This window comes from Alexandromys fortis, unplaced genomic scaffold (genome assembly GCF_014885135.2).
Source record: "Alexandromys fortis isolate MF-2015 unplaced genomic scaffold, M_Fortis_MF-2015_v1.1 scaffold_6, whole genome shotgun sequence".
Classification (NCBI taxonomy): domain Eukaryota; kingdom Metazoa; phylum Chordata; class Mammalia; order Rodentia; family Cricetidae; genus Alexandromys; species Alexandromys fortis.
The window spans coordinates 8,681,429-8,701,853 of record NW_026067902.1 but is presented as its reverse complement, the minus strand read 5'-3'; the positions used below and the strand labels follow the sequence as shown (position 1 = coordinate 8,701,853).

At 43.3% G+C, this 20,425-nt stretch overlaps 1 protein-coding gene across 5 annotated transcripts in view; it reads right to left on the bottom strand.

The window, feature by feature from the left end:
- Positions 1 to 20,425, bottom strand: part of Dnaaf9 (dynein axonemal assembly factor 9) — a 143,466-nt gene that overhangs the window by 76,244 nt on the left and 46,797 nt on the right. For 4 of the 5 annotated variants that reach the window (XM_050133210.1, XM_050133185.1, XM_050133200.1 and 1 more), the window contains exons 11-18: positions 19,330 to 19,411; positions 18,331 to 18,367; positions 13,366 to 13,453; positions 12,170 to 12,246; positions 9,679 to 9,723; positions 8,617 to 8,662; positions 3,222 to 3,336; positions 473 to 543 (exon numbers count right to left, since the gene is read on the bottom strand). In XM_050133210.1, the coding sequence (XP_049989167.1) occupies positions 473 to 543; positions 3,222 to 3,336; positions 8,617 to 8,662; positions 9,679 to 9,723; positions 12,170 to 12,246; positions 13,366 to 13,453; positions 18,331 to 18,367; positions 19,330 to 19,411 (561 nt within the window). The remainder of the gene's footprint in view (positions 1 to 472; positions 544 to 3,221; positions 3,337 to 8,616; positions 8,663 to 9,678; positions 9,724 to 12,169; positions 12,247 to 13,365; positions 13,454 to 18,330; positions 18,368 to 19,329; positions 19,412 to 20,425) is intronic. The other variant, XM_050133194.1, reaches the window with a different exon arrangement.

Below are 20,425 nucleotides of genomic sequence, written 5' to 3'. Positions count from 1 at the left end.
TTCGCTTTTTCGAGACAGGGTTTCTCTGTGGTTTTGGAGCCTGTCCTGGAGCTAGCTCTTGTAGACCAGGCTGGTCTCAAACTCACAGAGATCCGCCTGCCTCAGCCTCCCAAGTGCTGGGATTAAAGGCGTGCGCCACCATCACCAGGCTCTCTGTATAGCTTTGGAACCTGTCCTGGAGCTTGCTCTGTAGACCAGGCTGGCCTCAAACTCACAAAGATCCAGGATTAAAGGTGTGTGCCACCACTGCCAGACACTCTAGTGTACTTATCTACAACCTGAGGGTGTTAATGTCTTCCTTAATTACTTTGTTCCCTTTTTGAAGGTTTCTACAACTATGAGTGGGTTCTATTCCTAAATAAAAGCTAGATCACAATCTGGCAGCCCTCCAGGGACTCCTTAAAGAGGTTCCTCCTCTCTGCCCCAGGGTTTTCTGGGTTTAGGTTCCCTGTGACCAGGGCCTGATACTAACCAGCCAGGAAGAGAATCTGGGGATGGCAGCTGTCAGGATGATGTAACTGGTTTCTGGTGTAATAGTGCCACCTGTAGGAAGACCAAAGACATGCCAGTTATGCCTAGACATCTTAGCACACCTTGCAGGCCTACTCTGATAGAAAGTTCCCTTTCACTTCTCCGAAGCAAGGGCTTCTTTTAGCAGAGTCTGGTGCCCCCATCAACACAAAGAGAGCATCTTCACCTAGCCAAAGGGAAACTGATAAGCTGATGGTTAAAGGTGGCCTAGTAGTCTTCAGAATGTAATGGGTGCACATGAGTAACCATGGATGAGTCCATTTACTTTTCATTTTTTATCAATATGTACAAGTATTATGTATGCCTATTAAAGCCACATCTACCACTATCCGGTGTTAACAAAGCTGGAAGGCAAGAGTCCTTTGATATGATATGGAGCTATGGGATTTGGAGTTTGTCCTGCTGAGCTTTCATCTTGCTCTGGTCCAGTACTTACTCGTTATGCCCTGATTTTTCCTTTTTGTAATTTTTCCTTTTTAATGTATATTCTGTGCTACTGTATGTTAGAAGCATGTAATTTGTCTTTTGATTTTACAGAAGCTTATAATTAAAGAGAATGCTTTGAGTCTCAGAAGAGACTTTTGAAATTGGACTTTTTTTTTCAAGACAGGGTTTCTCTGTAGCTTTTGGAGCCTGTCCTGGAACTAGCTCTTGTAGACCAGGCTGGCCTTGAACACACAGAGATTCACCTGCCTCTGCCTCCCAAGTGCTGGGATTAAAGGTGTGCACCACCACCGCCTGGCTTGAAATTGGACTTTTAAGCAGTGTTGAAACTGAAAGACTATGGGGACTTTTGGAGTTAAATTGAATGCATTTTGATATGGCTAAAAGTCTATGAAGGTCAGGGAGCAGAATGCTGTGGTTTGAGAGTGGCCCCCTTAGGCTCATATTTGAATACTTGGTCCCTCATTGTTGGAATTGTTTGAAAAGGTTTAGAAGGTGTGACCTTGTTGGAAGGGAGGAATTTGAGGCTTCAAAACTCTCCCACCATTCCCAGAATGCTCTCTGTCTTCTGCTTTCGGCTCTCAGATGTTCCTGCTGCCATGCCTTTGTTTTGGACTCTAACCCTCTAGAACCAGAAGCCCAATTAAACCTTCTTTCCTAAGCTGCCTTGGTCATGGTGTTTTTTTCAAAGCAACAGAACAGTAACTAAGACAGCAGGATAATTTTACTGAGAAGGATGAAGAGGACTGTCCTCTCATTGGATGATTGAGCAGGGGTCAAACTCTAAAAAACTCTACTCAAGTCCTGTTTCATGGTAATGACGTTTGTGGGTTTTTTTTTTTTTTTTTTTTTTTTTTTTTTTTTTTGTTTGCTTTTCTGAGAGGTTTCCCTGTAGCTATAGAGCCCATCCTGGAACTTGCTATGTAGACCAAGCTGGCTTTGAGCTTGTGGTAGTGATCCTCGAGTCTTTGCCCCCAACTCCTGGGATTACAGACATGCCCTGTATTCACCATCACAAATAAGTTCCTAGTGCAAGCATTCTTATGTGCTGTGGGAGAATGCTTTTGTACACTGTAAAGATTTGTCACTCATATTGGTTTAATAAGATGCTGATTGGCCAGTAACAGGCAGAAAGTATTGGCAGGGTAACCAGATGAGGTGAATTCTGGAAACCAGCTTGAAAAACAAACAAGCAAAATACAAAACAAGCAAGCAAAGAGTGACAATGACAGCAGAGATAGCAAAGGAGCAGCTATACAGAATAGTTCACAGGCCAAGCCACAGCAGCAATGCAGCTACTGCTTTCCAATGACAAGAGGCAGAGGGACAGCCTGACAGTAACTGAGGTAAGAACAAGAGGGATGGCAGAATTAGGGAGAGGCTGGATAGCTGGTGCTAAAGGATAGAAAAGCATAAAGATTAGTTAAGAGAGACTGCAGGTCCTGATATTTGGAAAAGTTTCAGAGTGCTAGTAAGCTTTTAAGGCTAAAAGTCTCAGACACTCCAGGCTTGGGAGCTATGACAATGGCAAATGTCAACAGCAGAGAAATTCTGACACCTTGGTCCATCAGGTGCTATACCAGCTACTGCTAGGTGCTAAGAAATCCCAAGTTTCTAAGTCTACAAAGGAGTTGACACTTGTACAGTTCAGGGTCCTAGCTTCCTAGGCTTATAAGAGAGCTGCTCACACTTGGAAAACTGGGAGTTTTGCTACCCTAGGCCTGTAATGGGGGTTCTGACACTAGAGAGGCCCTTGCTGCTGCTGCTGCTGCCAAACACTGAGATTTACAAAAGGTGCCAAAGCACTCGATGGACTTCTTACACTGATTTCTGTCAAGGCAGAAATAGCTGGTTAACTGGTGACAGTACCAGTACCACACATTATCATCCTTTGCAAATTTTTCTTTTGGCCAATATAAGGAATAATAAGTCGTATCTAACTTTTATTTTATAAACTGTTTCCTCTTGACCATTATAGAGGCTGCATACCTTCATAAACATAAATCCATCAGCCTTATTTTTTGTTTTCTACCGTTGTGAACAGCCTGCTTGTATTTTTTGCTCATGTAACTATTGAATAGTATATTTTTTCTTATTAATTTATAAGTACTATTCACTAGTTAGAATATATACCATTTGCTTATTGTAAGTAGTTTAACATATTAATCAGTTTATGTCATCTTTGGCTTAATTTATGATTTTATAAATTTTTCAACGTTTGCCTTCTAGACATTACACACACTTACCCTTTTCTTTAACTAGGATCCGAGAAGTCAAAAATGACTCTGAGAAGACCACAGATCCTAAGCATCCTCCTCCTCCTCCCAGCAAGTCAGGAATGTCATAGATGGTCATACAAGCCTGTGTGAGTGAGAAGCAGGTACAGAACCATTATCAGCCTAGCACTTCAGGAGGAGATCCAGAGGAAACAGGCAAGCTGATCGCTCTAAAGCACATGGCAAAAGAATACTGACAAATCTCTAAGGATCTATGCTGAAATCTATGCTTAGATCTCTAAGGATCCATACACTTTGACCAGAGAAATGCCTTCAGGCTTTCCAGCAGGTGACCCTCAACTTGAGACAAGCATAGGTTGGAATGACTGTATGTTTATGTTCTTACAAATTCCCTCAGATTGTCATCCTTGGAAGAAATAACACAATCTTTCTTCTTTCCCTTTTCTTTTTTAAACTTAAAACTGTTTTTTTTTTTATGTGTATGTTGTGTGTATGCAAGTACTTATAGAAGCCAGAAGAGGGTGCTGGATCCCCTGGAGCAGGAGTTACAGGTAGCTGTGAGCCTCCCCACATGAGGGTCGTGAACTGAGTCTGGGTCCTCTGGAAAAGCAGTTTGTACTCTTAACTGCTGAGCCGCTCTCTAGGTCCACAGTCTGCAATCTTTTTTTTTTTTTAATTTATCTTTTTAAAAATTTGTTTATATGTATGAATGTTCTATTTGCAAGCATGCCTGCATGACAAGAGGGCATCATATCCATTTTAGATGGTGTGAGCTACCATGTGGTGGCTGGGAATTTAATTCAGGTCCTCTGGAAGAGCAGACAGTACTCTAGACCACTGCGTTAACTCTTCATTCCTATTCATGACTGGCTACAGCCTACAGAGTCAGAGGTGTTTCTTCCAGGCTTTTGAATGCCCATCCACTTCATACTCTCACAGCATCACATGTCCAACAATCCTTTGGTTTAGGCTGCAGTTCTCTCTCGGTGAGCCAGGAAAGGTATTCATTAAGTTGGTATACACATCTGTCTCCATGGGTATTTATGAGTGCACAGCAGCACACAGCTGCAAATGATCATTCCAGCACAGTAGAGCCTTCTTCCCTCTTAGCCATGACTATGCTCACTGAGATTTCAGTTACTCAGGGCCAGTGGTAGCACAAAGGTATTAAATGGTCAACTCCAGAAATAAGAAATGCATGGATTTTAAACAGTATTCCATTGAAGAAAGAATGACTAGATTTTATGCTGTCTCACTCCATCTTGCTTAGGATATGAATCATCCCTTTGTCCACAGCACTCCAGTTCATATACTACTTATCTACTGCTTATAGTTGTCTGAGTTATCAGACTGACTTGTCATAGTATTATAATGCTCATAGTCAAGTAGGGTTTTTTCTTTTGTTTGTTTGTTTTTGGCAGTGCTAAGAAATATCTTAACACAGATTCATGCATTAAAGAGAAAGAGAGGCACTCAGAAAGTCTGATATATAGACAGATCTGGAAGTTCAAGGCCAGCCTGGTCTACTTAGTACGTATTCTAGGCCAGCCAATAGTAGATATGGATGTAGTAATGAGCGGCGGGTGCGTCCCGCCACCCGGCTAGCTTTATACCCAAAATAATTTCACAGAAACTGTATTCTTTTAAACACTGCTTGGCCCATTAGTTTTAGCCTCTTACTGGCTAACTCTCACATCTTGCTTTAACCTATTTCTAATAATGTGTGTAGCACCACGAGGTGGCTTACCAGGGAAGATCTTTTTTTTTTTTTTTTTGTTTTTTCGAGACAGGGTTTCTCTGTGGCTTTGGAGCCTGTCCTGGAACTAGCTCTGTAGACCAGGCTGGTCTCGAACTCATAGAGATCCACCTGCCTCTGCCTCCCAAGTGCTGGGATTAAAGGCGTGCGCCACCATCACCCGGCACCAGGGAAGATCTTAACCTGCATCTGTGTCGGATGGGGGAATCATGGTGACTGCCTGACTCAGCTTCTTTCTCCCAGCATTCTGCTCTGTCTACTCTGCCTACCTAATTTTCTGTCCTATTAAAGGGCCAAGGCAGTTTATTAACCAATGAAATCAACACAAAACAGAAGACTCTCCCATATCATATGGACTTCTCTAGAGTTGCCAATTCTAATTTACTTAAAAATTGACCCTGAGCTAGTTGTGATGGTACATGACTTTAATCCCAGCACAGGGGAGTCAAAGACGTGAGGATCTTCAAGGCCAGCCTGGTCTATAAAGTTAGTTCCTCATAAGTCCTGATTCCTCCCTTTGAGTAATAATTAATAATTATATTCAGTGTCATTATAAGTTAGAATTATGTGTGGTGGTTTGAAAGAAAATGACCCCAAAGGGAGTGGCACTACTGGGAGGTGTGGCTTTGTTGGAGGAAGTGTGTCACTGTGCAGGTGTGCTTTAAGGTCTCAATATATGCTCAAGATACGGCCCAGTGTCTCAGACCACTTCCTATTGCCTGTAAACCAAGACGTAAGACACTGCACTACTTTTCTAACATCATGTCTGCCTGCTCACTGCCATGCCCCACCATGATAGTGGACTAAACCTCTGAAAAGTAAGCCACCCCAATTAAATGTTTTTCCTTTATAAGAGCTTCTATGGCTATGGTGTCTCTCCACAGCAATATAAACCCTAACTCAGACAGTATTTAATGTTTTATTTTACAGGAGGTTCAATTAAGAGACTTCCTTGAGTCTCAGAAGAGATTTTAGACTTCTAAATAGTCTTGAGACTAAAAGGTTATGGGGATTTTTGAAGCTGATTAAGAAATAGAATAAAGGGAGTGGTGACCTCAGGGCAAGATCCCACCCAGCTGAGTTTCTAACTTGTGGAAAGGATTTAAAGAAAAGCTTAGAGCAGGGTGTCGTGGTACACGCCTTAATCCTAGCATGCCTTAAAAATAAAATTTCTGAAGAAACTAGGAATAAACAGCCTCTGACTCCCATATGGCAGGATTAAATTTACAGGATACACAATCCATGTGTGTCTCTCTATGTGAAATGAACCTGCTGGGAAGGAAATTAGGAAAAGTATCCCACTCATATAAAAAAGAAATCATCTAACCAAGGAAGTGAAAGACCTCTACAAGAAATACAGTAAACCACTGAAAAAACAAACTGCATAGACACTAGATGGGAAGACCTGTGCAATCACTACTAAAAATAACCACAGATTCAATGAATTTATCATTAAAACCCCAATGACAAAAGGCCTGTGGATTTAGCTCAGTGGTAAAATACTTGATAGCAAGAACAAGGCCTTGGGGTCAGTTTCTGGTGTCAGGAAGAAAAATTACAATGACATTCTTTTTTAGTTTTTGTTTTTTCAAGACAGGGTTTCTCTGTGTAGCTCAGGCTGTCCTGGAACTCACGGAGATCTGACTGCCTCTGCCTCCCAAATGCTGGGATTAAAGGCATGTGCCACCATTGCCCGGGAACAATAACATTCTTCACAAAACCAGAAAAAAAATAGGACAGAGCAATGGGCAGGTGTTTTAATTTGGTTTCTGTTGTTATGAAAACACCACGACGAAAGTAATTGAGGGAGGAAAGGGTTTACTGGGCTTATAGGTCAGTCCACCATCAAGAAAAGCTGATACAGGAACTGAAGTAGGGAGCATGAAAGAATGCTGCTTGCCGGTTTACCTTCCCTGACCTGATAAGCTACTTTTCTTCTACAATTTAGGACCACCTGCCTAGGGCTGGTACCACCCATAGAGGGGCTAGGTTTCACCTCCATCAATTATCAGTGTCCCACAGACATGTCTACAAGTCAATCCGATGGGGGCAATTCCTCAGTTCAAAGTCCCTCTCCCAGGGATCTCTAGTTTGTGTCAAGCTGACAAAACTAACCAACACACTGCAAGCATGAGGATCTGTGTTCAAATCCCCAGCACCCACATAAACACCAAGTGCTGGGGGCAGGCAGAGAGAGGAAGAAAACTGGGCCTGCTGACCCAGCCTATATCCTGGTTTCTGAGAGCCTGTCTCAAAAGAATGGTGCAAAGAGCCATGGAGCAGGATGTGCAATGTCTTCCTCCAGCCTCTCCACAAACCCTCTTAAACGGAACTGCTCAATTCTTCATCTTCTTTCTCATTCCATCTGATAAATGCTGGATTACAGGCTTGAGTTTGTGTGCCCAGTTCATTCAGGTGGTGCTAGGTCTCAAACTCAGGCCTTGGTACAGCAAGGAAATAAAGTGTTATCACCTAAATATCTGGGGCTGGACAGATGGTTCAACAGTTAAGAGCACTGTTGCTCCTTCAGAGGATGAAGAAAAGCTAGGTTTGATTCCGGCTTCCACGTGGCAGCTCACACATTCCTTAACTCCAACCCCAGGGGATCAACACCCTTTTCTGGCATCAAAGGGTATTGCAAGTATGTGTCGCACAGATCAAGCAAAACACTCATGCATAAAAAATTAAAACAGATCTAGAATAGGATAAAAAAATAAAAAGCAAAACACTTCCAGTATCAAGTTATTTTTTTGTTTGTTTGTTTGTTTGTTTTTGAGACAGGGTTTCTTTGTGTAACAGCCCTAGCTGTCCTGGAACTTGCTCTGTAGACAAGGCTGGCCTTAAACTCACAGAGACTAGCCAGGTCTCTCTGCCTTTGGAGTTCTGGAATTAAAGGTGTGCACTATCATGCCTGGCTCAGTTTATTTTTAAATCATTCCATTGCCCTAGCAGAGGATATGTAAAACCCTGCTCTGACTACCTGACTTCACAGGACATACAGGCACCTGAGGACTGTTATCTATGATATATTTAATTTTTATTTTAACTATTTTATGTGCAATGCTGTGAAGGTGTCAGAATGCCTTAGAACTGGATTTATAATCACTTATGAACTGCCATGTGGGGTGCTGGGAATTGAACCCGGATCCTCTGGGAGAGCAGTCAGTGCTCCTAACCACTGAGCCATCTCTCCAGCATGGACTGTGTCTAATCCCCTGGTTCCTGTGAAGGCAGCCAGTGCAGATCTTATAGTGAAAAGAAGATCTTGGAAGGTTGGAGAGATGGCTCAGCAGTTAGGACATGTGCTGCTCTTCCAGAAGGCCTGAGTTCGGCTCCCAGCAAAATATTGGACAGCTCACCACTGCCGTAACTCCAGCTCCAGAGAATCTGACACCCCCTTCCGGTCTCCACTGGGTACTAGCACACATGTAGCATACACACAAATAAAGATAAAATCTTTTTAAAAAAGGAAAAAAGGAACCATTGAAAACTTGTCTGCTGTGCTTAGTTCACGTTTTCATACAGTGGCCCACAATCTCAGCTGCCTGCAGAACTTCTCAGTCATCTACTTGCAACAAGTCCTTTGTGGATGACCCTCTGCAGCCATTCCCAGTCAGCTGACTCTGAAGAGCTCTGTTAAGTGCTTACCGTTTTCACAAAGGATAAGCTATCTTCATTATCCAGAGGCACAATTCTAGAAGAAAGAGACAGGAGAGAAAAACATTAAACATTACAGTTTCTGTTTGTTCTAAAACAGGGCTTCATGTAACCAGGCTGGCTTCACACTCACTATGCAGCTGAGGAGTAGAGGCAGGAACACAGAAGTTTAAGGCTAACCTGGGCTATATGAGACCCGTCTCAACAAAGAACAAAAAAACACTGGGTTACATGTATCCAGAATTGGCACTGGAAAAAATAATGCTAGTACCTGACTCCAGCCTCATAATTTCACGAGACAAAAATTGGGTACAGGGACCCAGACAAGCACAGCAAGCATAGGTCCCATCTGGAATGGCACCTCTCCCAGAGTGGAAATGTGCCGAGGCCAACAATGGTAGCAGCTATAAGGGCTCTCTCAAATACAGCCTTATGTATCCCAGGCTGGCCTTATATTTTCTACGTATCACAAGATGACCATGAACTTATGATCTTCTTGCTCTTTCTGAGCCATCTCACTGGCCTTCAGGTGTCAAACTCTTGATCCTCCTGCCTCTGCTTCCTGATTGTTGAGATTCCAGGCATGTATCACAACTGGACAGTCTCTTCTCTTTGTGATGTAGAATGTCCTTCTGCATATGTGTTGCTTTTATTGGTTGATGAATAAAGCTTTTTGGGCCAATGGCTTAGCAGAGTAAAGCCAGGTGGGAAATCAGAACAGAGATAGATTAGATAGATAGATAGATAGATAGATAGATAGATAGATAGACAGACAGACAGACAGACAGACAAAGAGACACCGTGTAACTGCCGAAGGAGACGGACACCAGATCTTTACCAGTAAGCCAAAGCCTCGTGCCAATACAATAATAGAAATGGGTTAATTCAAGATGCAAGAGCTACCTAGAATTACACCTGAGTTATTAGTCAAACAGTGTTGTAATTAATAGAGTTTCTGTGTGGTTATTTGGGTCTGAGCAGTCAGGAAACAAACGAGCCATAATCTTTGTCCTTATACTTTCCCGTGAAAGGAAGCACCATAATCGCACCTACCTTCCTTGGTTATTCACAGCATGTATATGAAATGTCACCTTGGAGCTGTAGATCAGAAAAGAAACACAACAGAAGTCAAGACTCTTGTTCAGTACTAGGTCAGAATTCTCTGAAATACCTGCTTCTTCAATGTATCTTCCTAGACCATCAAGGCCATTCAATCAAGTGATGTCATTTTTTTTTTGTTCTTTGTTCTTTGTTTTTTTTTTTTTTTTTTTTTTAGACAGGGTCTTACTATGAAGCTCTCTGACTGTCCTGGAACTCACTATGTAGACCATACTAGCTTCGAAGTCATAGAGATCCTCCTGTCTCTGCCTCCAAATGCTGGGATTAAAGGCATGTGCTCCAAAACTGGAGTGTCAAGTCATCCTTGCTTAGTTATTTTAGATGCCTTTCTTAAGGTCCCATGACATCACCAAGTATACAGCCAGAATCTTATTCCATCCATAGCCCTGCATCTGTACTGGTTCTCAAGACTGCCTCAATTCTTGGCTGTGAGCAGATGTAATACCCATGCAGACTGACTGGGAACGGCCCTCTTCTGGCCAGGGCTTCTGCTGCTCAGTGTCTACAAGATGATGAGGCTCCTCCTGCTTTTCAGTACTCTTGGGTCAACTTGCCAGCCCTGCTCTGTACCCAAGCAGAAGGTGCTTTTGCTATTCAAAGTCCACTGCTATGAAGCCACAGCAGGTCAAACCTTCAGAATTGGAGGAGAACTTTTCTATTTTCTCTCTGGGAGACAAGGGTCTTTCTGAGAAAGTGTATCCTTGACTGGCTAGAAACTGCTCTGTAGATCAATCTGGCCTCAAACTTGCAGTGATGCTCCTGCCTCTGCCTCTTGAGTGCTGAGGTTACAGACATGTGCCACCATGCTCAGCCTTGGCTTATTCTTTCTGTAAGTTTTTTTAAACATTTATTTCATGTGTGTATATGTGTGTTATGTGTGCATACCACCTTGCACATGTGGAGGTCAGATGACAACCTGCAGGAGTCAGTTCTCTCCACTCACTATGTGGGCTCTGGTCATCAGGCTTGGCAGTGAGTGACCTTACCCAGTAAGCCATCTTGCCAGTCTAAGAAACTTTTTAAATTGCATTTGTCTATAATTTCATGCCTTAGCAGGAACTAGTTGATGAAATAACACACGAGTTTCCTGTGTCTATTAATTGCTCCCCCTTCCTTCCCCTTCTAGGAGGAAGATATGCTAATGTATGAACTTAGGGACCTCGGTGAAGTGATCCTGGTGGAGGGAAGCCTGAGAGACTTTCGTTTTGCTCAGTGATTTCTCCTTCTGCCTTTCTCCAGCTAGGATGGTGGCAGGGGCAAGAGCTGGAGGGGAAACAGAATGACTGTGTCAGCCTTGTGGCGACAGAGAAGGCCTCACCACCACAGCAACTAAGATCTACATGTCCAATCACTCTACAAAGTGAGTGCTCCACAAACAGATGTGAAAGCTCCCCATCTTACTTAAATCAGCACAGCTGGGAAAGAAAAGGGGCTTCCCAGCAAAGGCCTTAAGGAACAGATGGCACAGGGCAGCACCGTAGGAGAAGGGGCTTCCTCTAGTTCTCCCTTTTCAGAGCCAGGACCTCTGGGAAAGGAGAGGTGAAACAAGATGAAGGCCTTGCACCACAGAGTTCTGGCTCTTCTTTCCACTCATGGAGCTGCAGCTATATAGCAGAGTTCTTCTTCCTACTATGTCAGCCAACTAACCTATCTGACCAAATGCTCCCTTCTCACTACTCAGGACCACAGATGTGGGAAAAATGTGGGGCATGCGGCAGCAGGTAGTAGGGCAAAGCACACCTGCAAGTATCTTTTGTTTTTTTAAAGATATGGTGCCTTCCTAATATGTAGGTCTGACTGTCCTGGAACTTGCCATGTGAATTAGCCTGGCTCTAACTCATAGAGACCCACCTGCCTCTGTCTCTGATTAAAGGCATCCACCACCACGCCTGGCTAGAAGTATTCTTAAATAAACTTTCCAGTATTGGTCTTTCATATCCTTTGTATAAAACACACACACACACACACACACACACTGGTCCTCCTGTGGGATGGAGGGGGGAGTGGACTGAGTACAACAGAGCTCAGCTATGGGAAGGCAGTGCAGAGCTGTAACGGGGCATGCTGGGAGGTGCAACAGGAGGACAAGGAGCCAGGCTCCCACCACCTGAAAGGCAGGGAGCTCCAGAGCAGGCGCTTTTAATTAGTAACCGTCTTCATGTGCCCAAGTCTCCTGACCCTCACAACCTCCTTATCTCTGGGACCAGGCCCATCAGGACTCCCACAGTTCTAGTACAAATCTGCCTCACATTCTACTTTCAAAACCTATATAGTTTCTCCATCCTCATCATGACTGATTCTCCTTCTGCCTATTATTTTACTGGAACATTTCTCAAAAGGAGAGAAGGGTGGAATAAAAACTATAAGGGATAAGGAAGTCTTTAATTTTTTCTTAATTATCATAAAAATATCATCTGTAGCTTACCGTAGATCGGCTTTGAATGGAACCAGCTCAGAGAACACTAGTCCATTCTCCAGAGTATGCTCTGCTACCTCCTTGGCCTGTAAAAGCAGCAACAGAACAATTAGCTTTCAAGTAGCAAAAGTATTTATATCACTGATAGGAAAGGCCCTTCTAAAAGGCGGCCAGAGCCCTTCCCTTCTATGTAACTACTTTGTATACCTCAAAAGATTAAAGTGAAAGCATCAGGTTATGGGGACAGGTGCCTGCTGGACTCACAGGAAACTGTACTTAGGCAGGGGCGCACTGGCATCTGATCTGCTGGAGAGATGGAAGCAGCCAGTTAGGCAGCTGGATTGCTATGCAAGCACTAGAAACGTGCCGTTTCGTCCCTTCTCCCCTGGCTCTGGGGAGGGACCAATGCCTTCAGTTTCTGCTAGACATTAAGACTATTCAAATAACTCAACCTATGGATGTCAGTTAGGGGAAAAAAGTGTAAGAATGTATATTGAAGGATAGCTCATGGTTTTGCAGAGGCTTTCTACTACGAAGCAGCTAAAAGGGCTGAGAACACCCACATCATTACCAGGATTCAAGTTCCGTAGGAAGGGGGCTGCCAAGGAGCTGGTGACTACAGCTACAGTCCCTCTGACATCTACATCATACACAACCTTTCCACTGTCAACTGGCTTCCTTCAGGAAAAGTCCTACTGGCTTTGGAAGGCATCAAGCCGTCTCTTCTCATCTTACTGGGTCAGATTTAGGAATCCAACACAGCAGAGCAGGTTAACCGCAAAACAGCAAGGAAAAAAAATGGTCAGAGAGCGAGTATAAGCATGCTTGCCTAGAAAAGGTAAGTCAGATTTTCTAGCCTGTATTGAGTTTTAAAAACTCAATTACAGGAAACAACTACATAGCTCAAAATAAGCTTTACTCATTTCATTAAAATTCAACAGAATAAACTATTTTTGACTTTTAAAAGTTTTCTGTCTAAACTATTAATGAAACAATGACTTCGTTAACACAAACAGGTGTTTAAAAAGGCTCATAAAATAGCAGCAGCATGCCCACGGCAGCAGCCGTCAAGTGTTGCAGGCTTGGCTACCAAGACCCCAACTCACACAAAAGTGAGTATTGCAAGGCTTTCAAAGAACAAAACGGTTAGAATGATTTACATTAAAATAATGACTACCAAAACAGAAATATGGTACTTAAATTACCTTTGCCAGACTGCAAGTTTTAGCATAACATGCAATGCCAGCCAAAACAGCCTCAATAACAGCAGCATATATCTGGGATAAGAGCCTACTTTAAAAACAAAAAATAATGGTTAATATAGTATCACACAGTCTCATAAAAAACTGCATGCCTGGCTCAGTGGTTAAAAGCACCGGCTGCTCTTCCAAGAGGACTAGGGTTCAATTCCCAGCACTCTCACGGCAGCTCACAACTGTCTGTAACTCCAGTTCCAGGGGATCCGATGTCATTTTCTGGCCTCTAAAGGTACTGCACACACACAGTATACAACATACAAGCAGACAAAACATTTATTCACGTAAAATAAATTAAAAAAATATTCTTTAAGAAAAGTTCTATGCCCATAAATGGTCCATAAGAAGCTTTTAAAAAGATGGGGTCTTGTATGTAAGGCACACTAGCCTCAAACAATCTTCTCGCCTTCCAAACTGCTTGTATCACAGGCATAAAGCACCATGCCTGCCTCCCAAGAAATCTACTTTTAATAATGGTTTTAAATAAACCAAGAAAAGTACCAAAATGGAACTAACTGAAAAATGGAACTCTAAACTTATGTCAAAAGAAAACTCTCAACTTTAATTTATAGCTCCTTAAACTGTGGACTGCTGAGATTTGAACCTGCGTCCTTTGGAAGCTCAGCCAGTGCTCTCAACTGCTAAACCATCTCTCCAGACTCTCTTCTTGTTTTCATTTTGTCAGGGTCTTACTACATATCAATACAGAAACCAACACCTGACTACCAAGCCACTTAATAGCCTGTGTACTGTTAGTGTCACCTTCACCAGGATTCCACGAGGTCCAGGTCCCCACTAGCACCGTGATCTGGAATATCTGACATGGGCCTAATTACCCCTTAATATTAACCCTGGGTGCAAGGCTCCAATGGATTTGGTTTAGACAAATATCAAATGGTCCAGAATGAGGTCCTAGACAGTGGCTAAGCACAGAGGGCAGGGAAATGGAAAAAAGGGTCAACTTGCTATTAAAGTCAAAGAAATATATATAAAAAAGAAAAACCTGATATATGCATTATGGTTAAAGTAACATATAATCTAAAAACACAGTCTTTTGCTTCTCAAAATTTAATTATGTGTGTAGGTGCCCCAGAGGCCAGAAGAAGGCACCAGATCTCCTACATATGGAGCTACACATGGTTGTGATCAAATGGCAATGACATCTTGTCCTGACTCTATTTTGTGTCAACTCTTTTGGGACTGATCGTGGCCCTGACCATGGTCCAGAAGTATCAAGCAGAATAACTGATGTTTGTGCAAGCTAAAACATAAACTAAAACAACTAATAGGAAGTGTAAATCAGAAATCACTGTCATGCGGTGTCTGGAAAATATTGCCAAGCTTGCAGAAAGAAGTTGCTTCGATCTCCCTCAAACACTAATGTAATTTGGATTTGTTTTTAAAAATGCTTACCCTGGACTGGAGAGAAGGCTCTGTGGTTAAGAGCATTGGCTGCTCTTCCAGAGGTTCTAAGTTCAATTCCCAGCAACCACACTTTAGCCCTCAATCGTCTATAATAGGATCTGATGCCCTTTTCTGGCATGCAGGCATACATGCAGACAGAGCGCTAGTACCAAAAACAAAACAAAACACCAAAAAGCCCAACCAAACCAAACCAAAATGCTGTACTCCTAAGCTTCGACCCCCATAGACTCTGAGGCATGAGCCTGTCCTCGAACTTATACAAGAACTCATATACTTTTATTTGGCTTAATTAGCATATTGTCAATAACTATTGTGGATAATTTAAGTGAGCAGCTTGACACGGGTGCTGGGAAGTTAACTCCATGAGAGCAGCACTGAGCTATCTGTCTCCCCAGTCCCCCAAAATAGAGCCTGCTTTAGGTACACAGGAAGATATACTGCATATAAGATATTAAAGGCAATGCCAGAGAGAATTATGGATGGTCTATTTTCCTTTCTCTATTTTCATATTTTCTGTATTGATTACATAATTTGCATTATATTTTCCTAGACAGGGACTCACTCTGTACTTGTGGCAATTCACCTCCTTCATCCTTCTCGGTGCCGAGACTGCAGGTGTGAGCTGCCACACTTGGCTCTCCCCCACCACAATAAAAGGTAGACTAATCTAGGCAAGGTTGGCTCACACCTGTAATTCCAACACCCAGGAGACACAGGCGGGAGAGATCTCAGCAAATCCAGACCAGCCTGGGCTATACAACAAGACCCTTACAGGAACTTGACTTGAGAGGAGTAGACTTGATAGAAACAAGACTCACCGAGGAGGAAGATTTGGGCATGTCTGTAATAGATTATCTAGATTAGGTCATTTCTGATGACCTACCTAAATGTGGGCTTCACCACCTACAAATACATGGCAGTCATCTTTCTTGACTTCCTGAGTGGGTACAATAAGATCAGCCACTTTATGTTCTTCCTGCCATGAATGAACCTTTCTTCATGTTAGCTTCATTGCGTTATCATCATCATTTATTACTGAATGTATATGCATGATAGATGTATTACGGGGTGAGGCGTGTGCACTGCCACAGCACAGGCACAGAGGACAACTTGTCATAGTCAGTTATTTCCTTTCACTTCCCTGAGGCAGGGTCTTTCTGGTTGTCCTGCTGCTCTATGTACTCTATGCTAGCTGGCCCACGAGATTCCAGGTAATTCCTCTGCCTCTGCCTCCTCTCTTGACACAGGAATATTGGAATTACAGATGTAAGCCATGGCATCCAGATTTTTCTGGGTTCTGGTAATAGAATTCAGGTCATCTAGCTTGTTCAGAAAGTGCTTTTACCTGTTAAGCCATTGTTGGCCCTTATTTTTCATTTAAAAATATTTATTTATTGGCTTGTATATAGGAGGATATGCAGCCTGAACCCATGCTGTATAGCAATTCCCTCCTATATGAAATAGTCCATCCTAAAGGGAATGCTCATTAAAATTCAGGAAATTCCATTTTTTAATTTTATTTTCTTTCTTGATTTTTTTTTTTTTTTTTTTTTTTTGTGACAGAGTTTCTCTGCGTAGCCCTGGCTGTCCTGGAATTCAGTCTGTACACCAGACTGGCCTTGAACCCAGAGATTCACCTGCCTCTGCCTCCTGACCATGCCTGGCAAGACTCAGGAAATTCTAAAGAAAAGTTGATGAAGACTCAGAAAGTAAACAACTTGTTAAATCTCAGAAGTCCCCGAAACTGACCAACTGCACAAGGCCCCTAAGTCTCCAGGGTTAAGTGAGGAGAAAAGGCTGCAGAGGAGACTCCATTCAGAGCCTCATCACCCAGGCTGGAGTGGGCAGGGACGCAACTGTAACTGCCTCTGAGTCATCCACGCTTCTATAAGTAACCCTAATAAACTCACTAGTTTACCAAGCTGAGCTTTTTTAAAAGATTTATTTATTTATTATGTATATAATATCCTGTCTGCATGTTTGTCTGCAGGCCAGAAGAGGGCAACAGAGCTCATTACAGATGGCTGTGAGCCACCATGTGGTTGCTAGGAACTGAACTCAGGATTTCTAGAAGAACAGTCAATGCTCTTAATCTCTGAGTCATCTCTCTAGGCCCCCAAGTTGAATTTTTGTGGTAAAGCAAGTGGATGTTTGTGTCTCCAGGAACAGTGTCACACAACGGTGTATGGCATGCATGTGGAGGTCACAGAACAACTCAGGAGAGTTGGTTCTCTTCTCCCTGGGTTCCAGGGATTGTAGGCCTGGCAGTGAGCACTCTTACCTGCTGAGCCATCTTGCTCCCCTTCCCTTTTTAATTTTCATGTTTTGGCCAAGTATTTTAAAATTCTTTTTGTTGTTTTTTTGTTTTCTTAGTTTGTTTTTCAAGACAAGGTTTCTCTGTGTAACAGTCCTAACTATCCTGGAACTAGCCCTTGTAGACCAGACTGGCCTCGAACTCACAGAGATCCGCCTGTCTTTGCCTCCCAAGTGTGGGGATTAAAGACATGCGCCACCACCACGCGGATTGGCCAGGTACTTTATCATGGTGACAAGGAAAGTAACAGTATGACCCTGTCTCAAGAAAAAAAGATGTGGTGAGCAGAATGTCACGTGCAGTAAGCAGAGTCACGTGCTGCGGAAGCGTCACTATGATCAGCGCACGGTCGTGAGAGCTTGTCTGGAGACTCTCACAGGAGAGTGCAAGACCTGTGCTCCCTGGACTGACTATCACTCCCCTCCAACTGGAGAAGGAATTCATCGCTTTGCAGAGTACACAGACTGTGCGCGAAGGGGATGGCACTAACAAGGCACATTAGCCAAGCAACCTTGATATTCAACAGGAATGCTGCAGCCAGATTACCCGCATACACAGAAACCTACTCATTCTGAAGTCATGCACAGACAACTATTTGTGACCAACCCTGCTGGCCTGTGAAAGAAGCAGTTTAGAACTCAGTTACACTGGGCACTTGGGTGAAGAGGATACCCTTTGAAACTTCAGTGCGTTTATCTCCTGTCTGTGGGTTCCTCCTTTATGTAAAGGGAGGGAAGTCAGTACTAAGTAGGGCCTCCCTAAAGTTACACAGCTCTGTTCCACAAGCCTGAATGTCAAGTCCAGAGAAAACACTCTTCAGACCATCTTAGATAACAGATTTTTCCCAAGGAATTGCAGAATGTTTTGGTTTTGGGGAAAAAAAACCTCAATTAAATATGTTTCACCATGTATGAAATGTATGCAAGTAAGTTATGCCATGCAAGTATATGGGCATAAAAACAGGAAGTCTAGGAGGGGTTCCAGAGAAAGGAGCAGATGGCAAAGCTGGCAAAGCTCTGGCCTGGGTTCCAAGCTGAGAGGTTCTGGGGACTGACTGGGAAAATGCACAGCGATGTCTCCTCATAACCAGACATCCTAGTCACTGCTGACCTCAAGGGGAAGCAGGAGAGAAACTCAGTTTTGAGAAGAAGAAATAAAACTAACACAAAACTTACATTTGTTCAGTTGTACCGGGCAGCTTGTCATCATCACCTGTAAAGGGAAATATTTCCTTTTAAGTTAAATACAGATGTGCACAGACAACAGTGGTACATGGTACACGGCTTTCCCCAGTATTTTCTTAGATTTTTATCTCCTGACCCTTTTCAACTCATTCCACAGAATCTTAGGCTCTGGGATGTTTTATCCTTCCATATTTCCTTAATTATCTGACCTAAGTAGTCTTTCTTTCTAGAGTTTCCTGGTTTCTGTAGTAACAACCACTGATGTACTGACCTCTGGGAAGCAATAATGGGAGCTCAATTCAAAACTTTTCCCCATGTCTCTCGGGATACCTGAAGCTTCAGAGTACTCCAGTAGGGTCCTCCTGCTCAGCCTAGCCTTCCTGAAGGACTCTGTGCAGGTCCTAAGCTATGGGGCATCCTATCACAGCCAATTCTCCCTCTTCTCACAAAAGCAATTAGACAAGACTTCAGCCATGTTATCCAAACTCACACTGCCACCCACATCCCTGCTATCTCCAACTAAGCCTCAGTAATCTCGGCCTTTCTTCTGACCCTGAACGCAGGGCAGACACAAGGCTACATCTCATCTTCCAACCCTGAACACAGGGCAGACAAAAGATTAGACTTCATCTTCTGACCCTGAGCGCAGGGTACACACAAGGCTAGACCTCATCTTCCGACCCTGAGCGCAGGGTACACACAAGGCTAGACCTCATCTTTTGACCCTGAGCACAGGGTACACACAAGGCTAGACCTCATCTTCTGACCCTGAGCGCGGGGCAAACACAAGGCTAAACCTCAAACTACAGGATGAACCAATGGATTTTCTCCTGGAATATCTTCTGTGAGGAATGAGTCAGACACATCAACTCTCCAGTTGCAATCAGGGAGGGAGTCAAGGCTCACAGGATGGTATTTTGCATAAAATAGTAAACTGCATGCTAACTTCTCCTTCATGGGAAATACCATTAGGTATTTACGGAGACTTACCCAAGTAAGGAACATGAGTAGCGCCAAAAAAGTATGTCCTTGAACATGCCAGCGGTCCCTTTGGTGAGACACACTGAGCGACCTGGATGTGGGGGAGAAAAAAAGATGAGTGAGCTGGGAGCTGGTGAGCTGGCTCAGTGCTAACTGTGCTCACCTCCAAGCTTGGCCATCTGATGTCATTCCCCAGAACCCAGGCAAAGATGGAGGCAGAGAACAGACCTCACAAAACTGTCCTCTGCCTCTACTCATGTGCTGTGGCCCTGCTTCATCAACATACACACAATAATCCTCTTTGTAAAAAAGAGCAACTTAGACATGTGATGTTGAAGGAATAACTTAGACAATTTCCACTTGAGGGGACTGAATGCGGCTCTTTGATTTTACCTGACCTCCAGAGCTCAGAGTGGTAGTTTGAACTGGTCCAAGAATAGCTTTTTTTAACACTTCAGATTCATAATTAGTTTTATTTTTTATGTGTATGAGTATTTTGTATGATGTATGTCTTACACCACTTGCATGCCTTGTGCCTAAAGATTCAGACATCAGATTCACTGGAACTAGAGTTACAGATGGTTGTAAGCTGGGAATCAAACCTGGGTCCTCATTTTTTTGTTTTGTTTTGTTTTGTTTCTGTTTTTCGAGACATGGTTTCTCTGTGTAGCTTTGGAGTCTGTCCTGAAACTTGTACTGTAGACCAGGCTGGCCTCAAACTCACAGAGATCTTCTGCCTCTGCCTTCCGAGTGCTGGGATTAAAGACATACACCACCACTGCCCAGCCAAAATACTGATCCCAGCCAGTGTTAACCACTGAGCAATCTCTCCCAGTCCAGAAAGTCATGATTCTTGATTGGCCTTCAGGGATTCTGCCCAGAAGAGAGGCTTCTTGCTATTGTTGGCTGGGCGGTGTCAAAGGCTGGTAGTGACACTTGGCCTTCTCTGAGATGACACTGAGAAGAGTCAAGGTGGAAGAGCATCTCATTCCAGTCCATAGGGAGTATGTCTAGGAAGAGGTAGGGGATGACGCTTTTCTGTGGTATTGCATACAAGTTTTTATCTACAAGTTTCGGTCTTATGAGGCTGTCTTTTGGTTCTCTG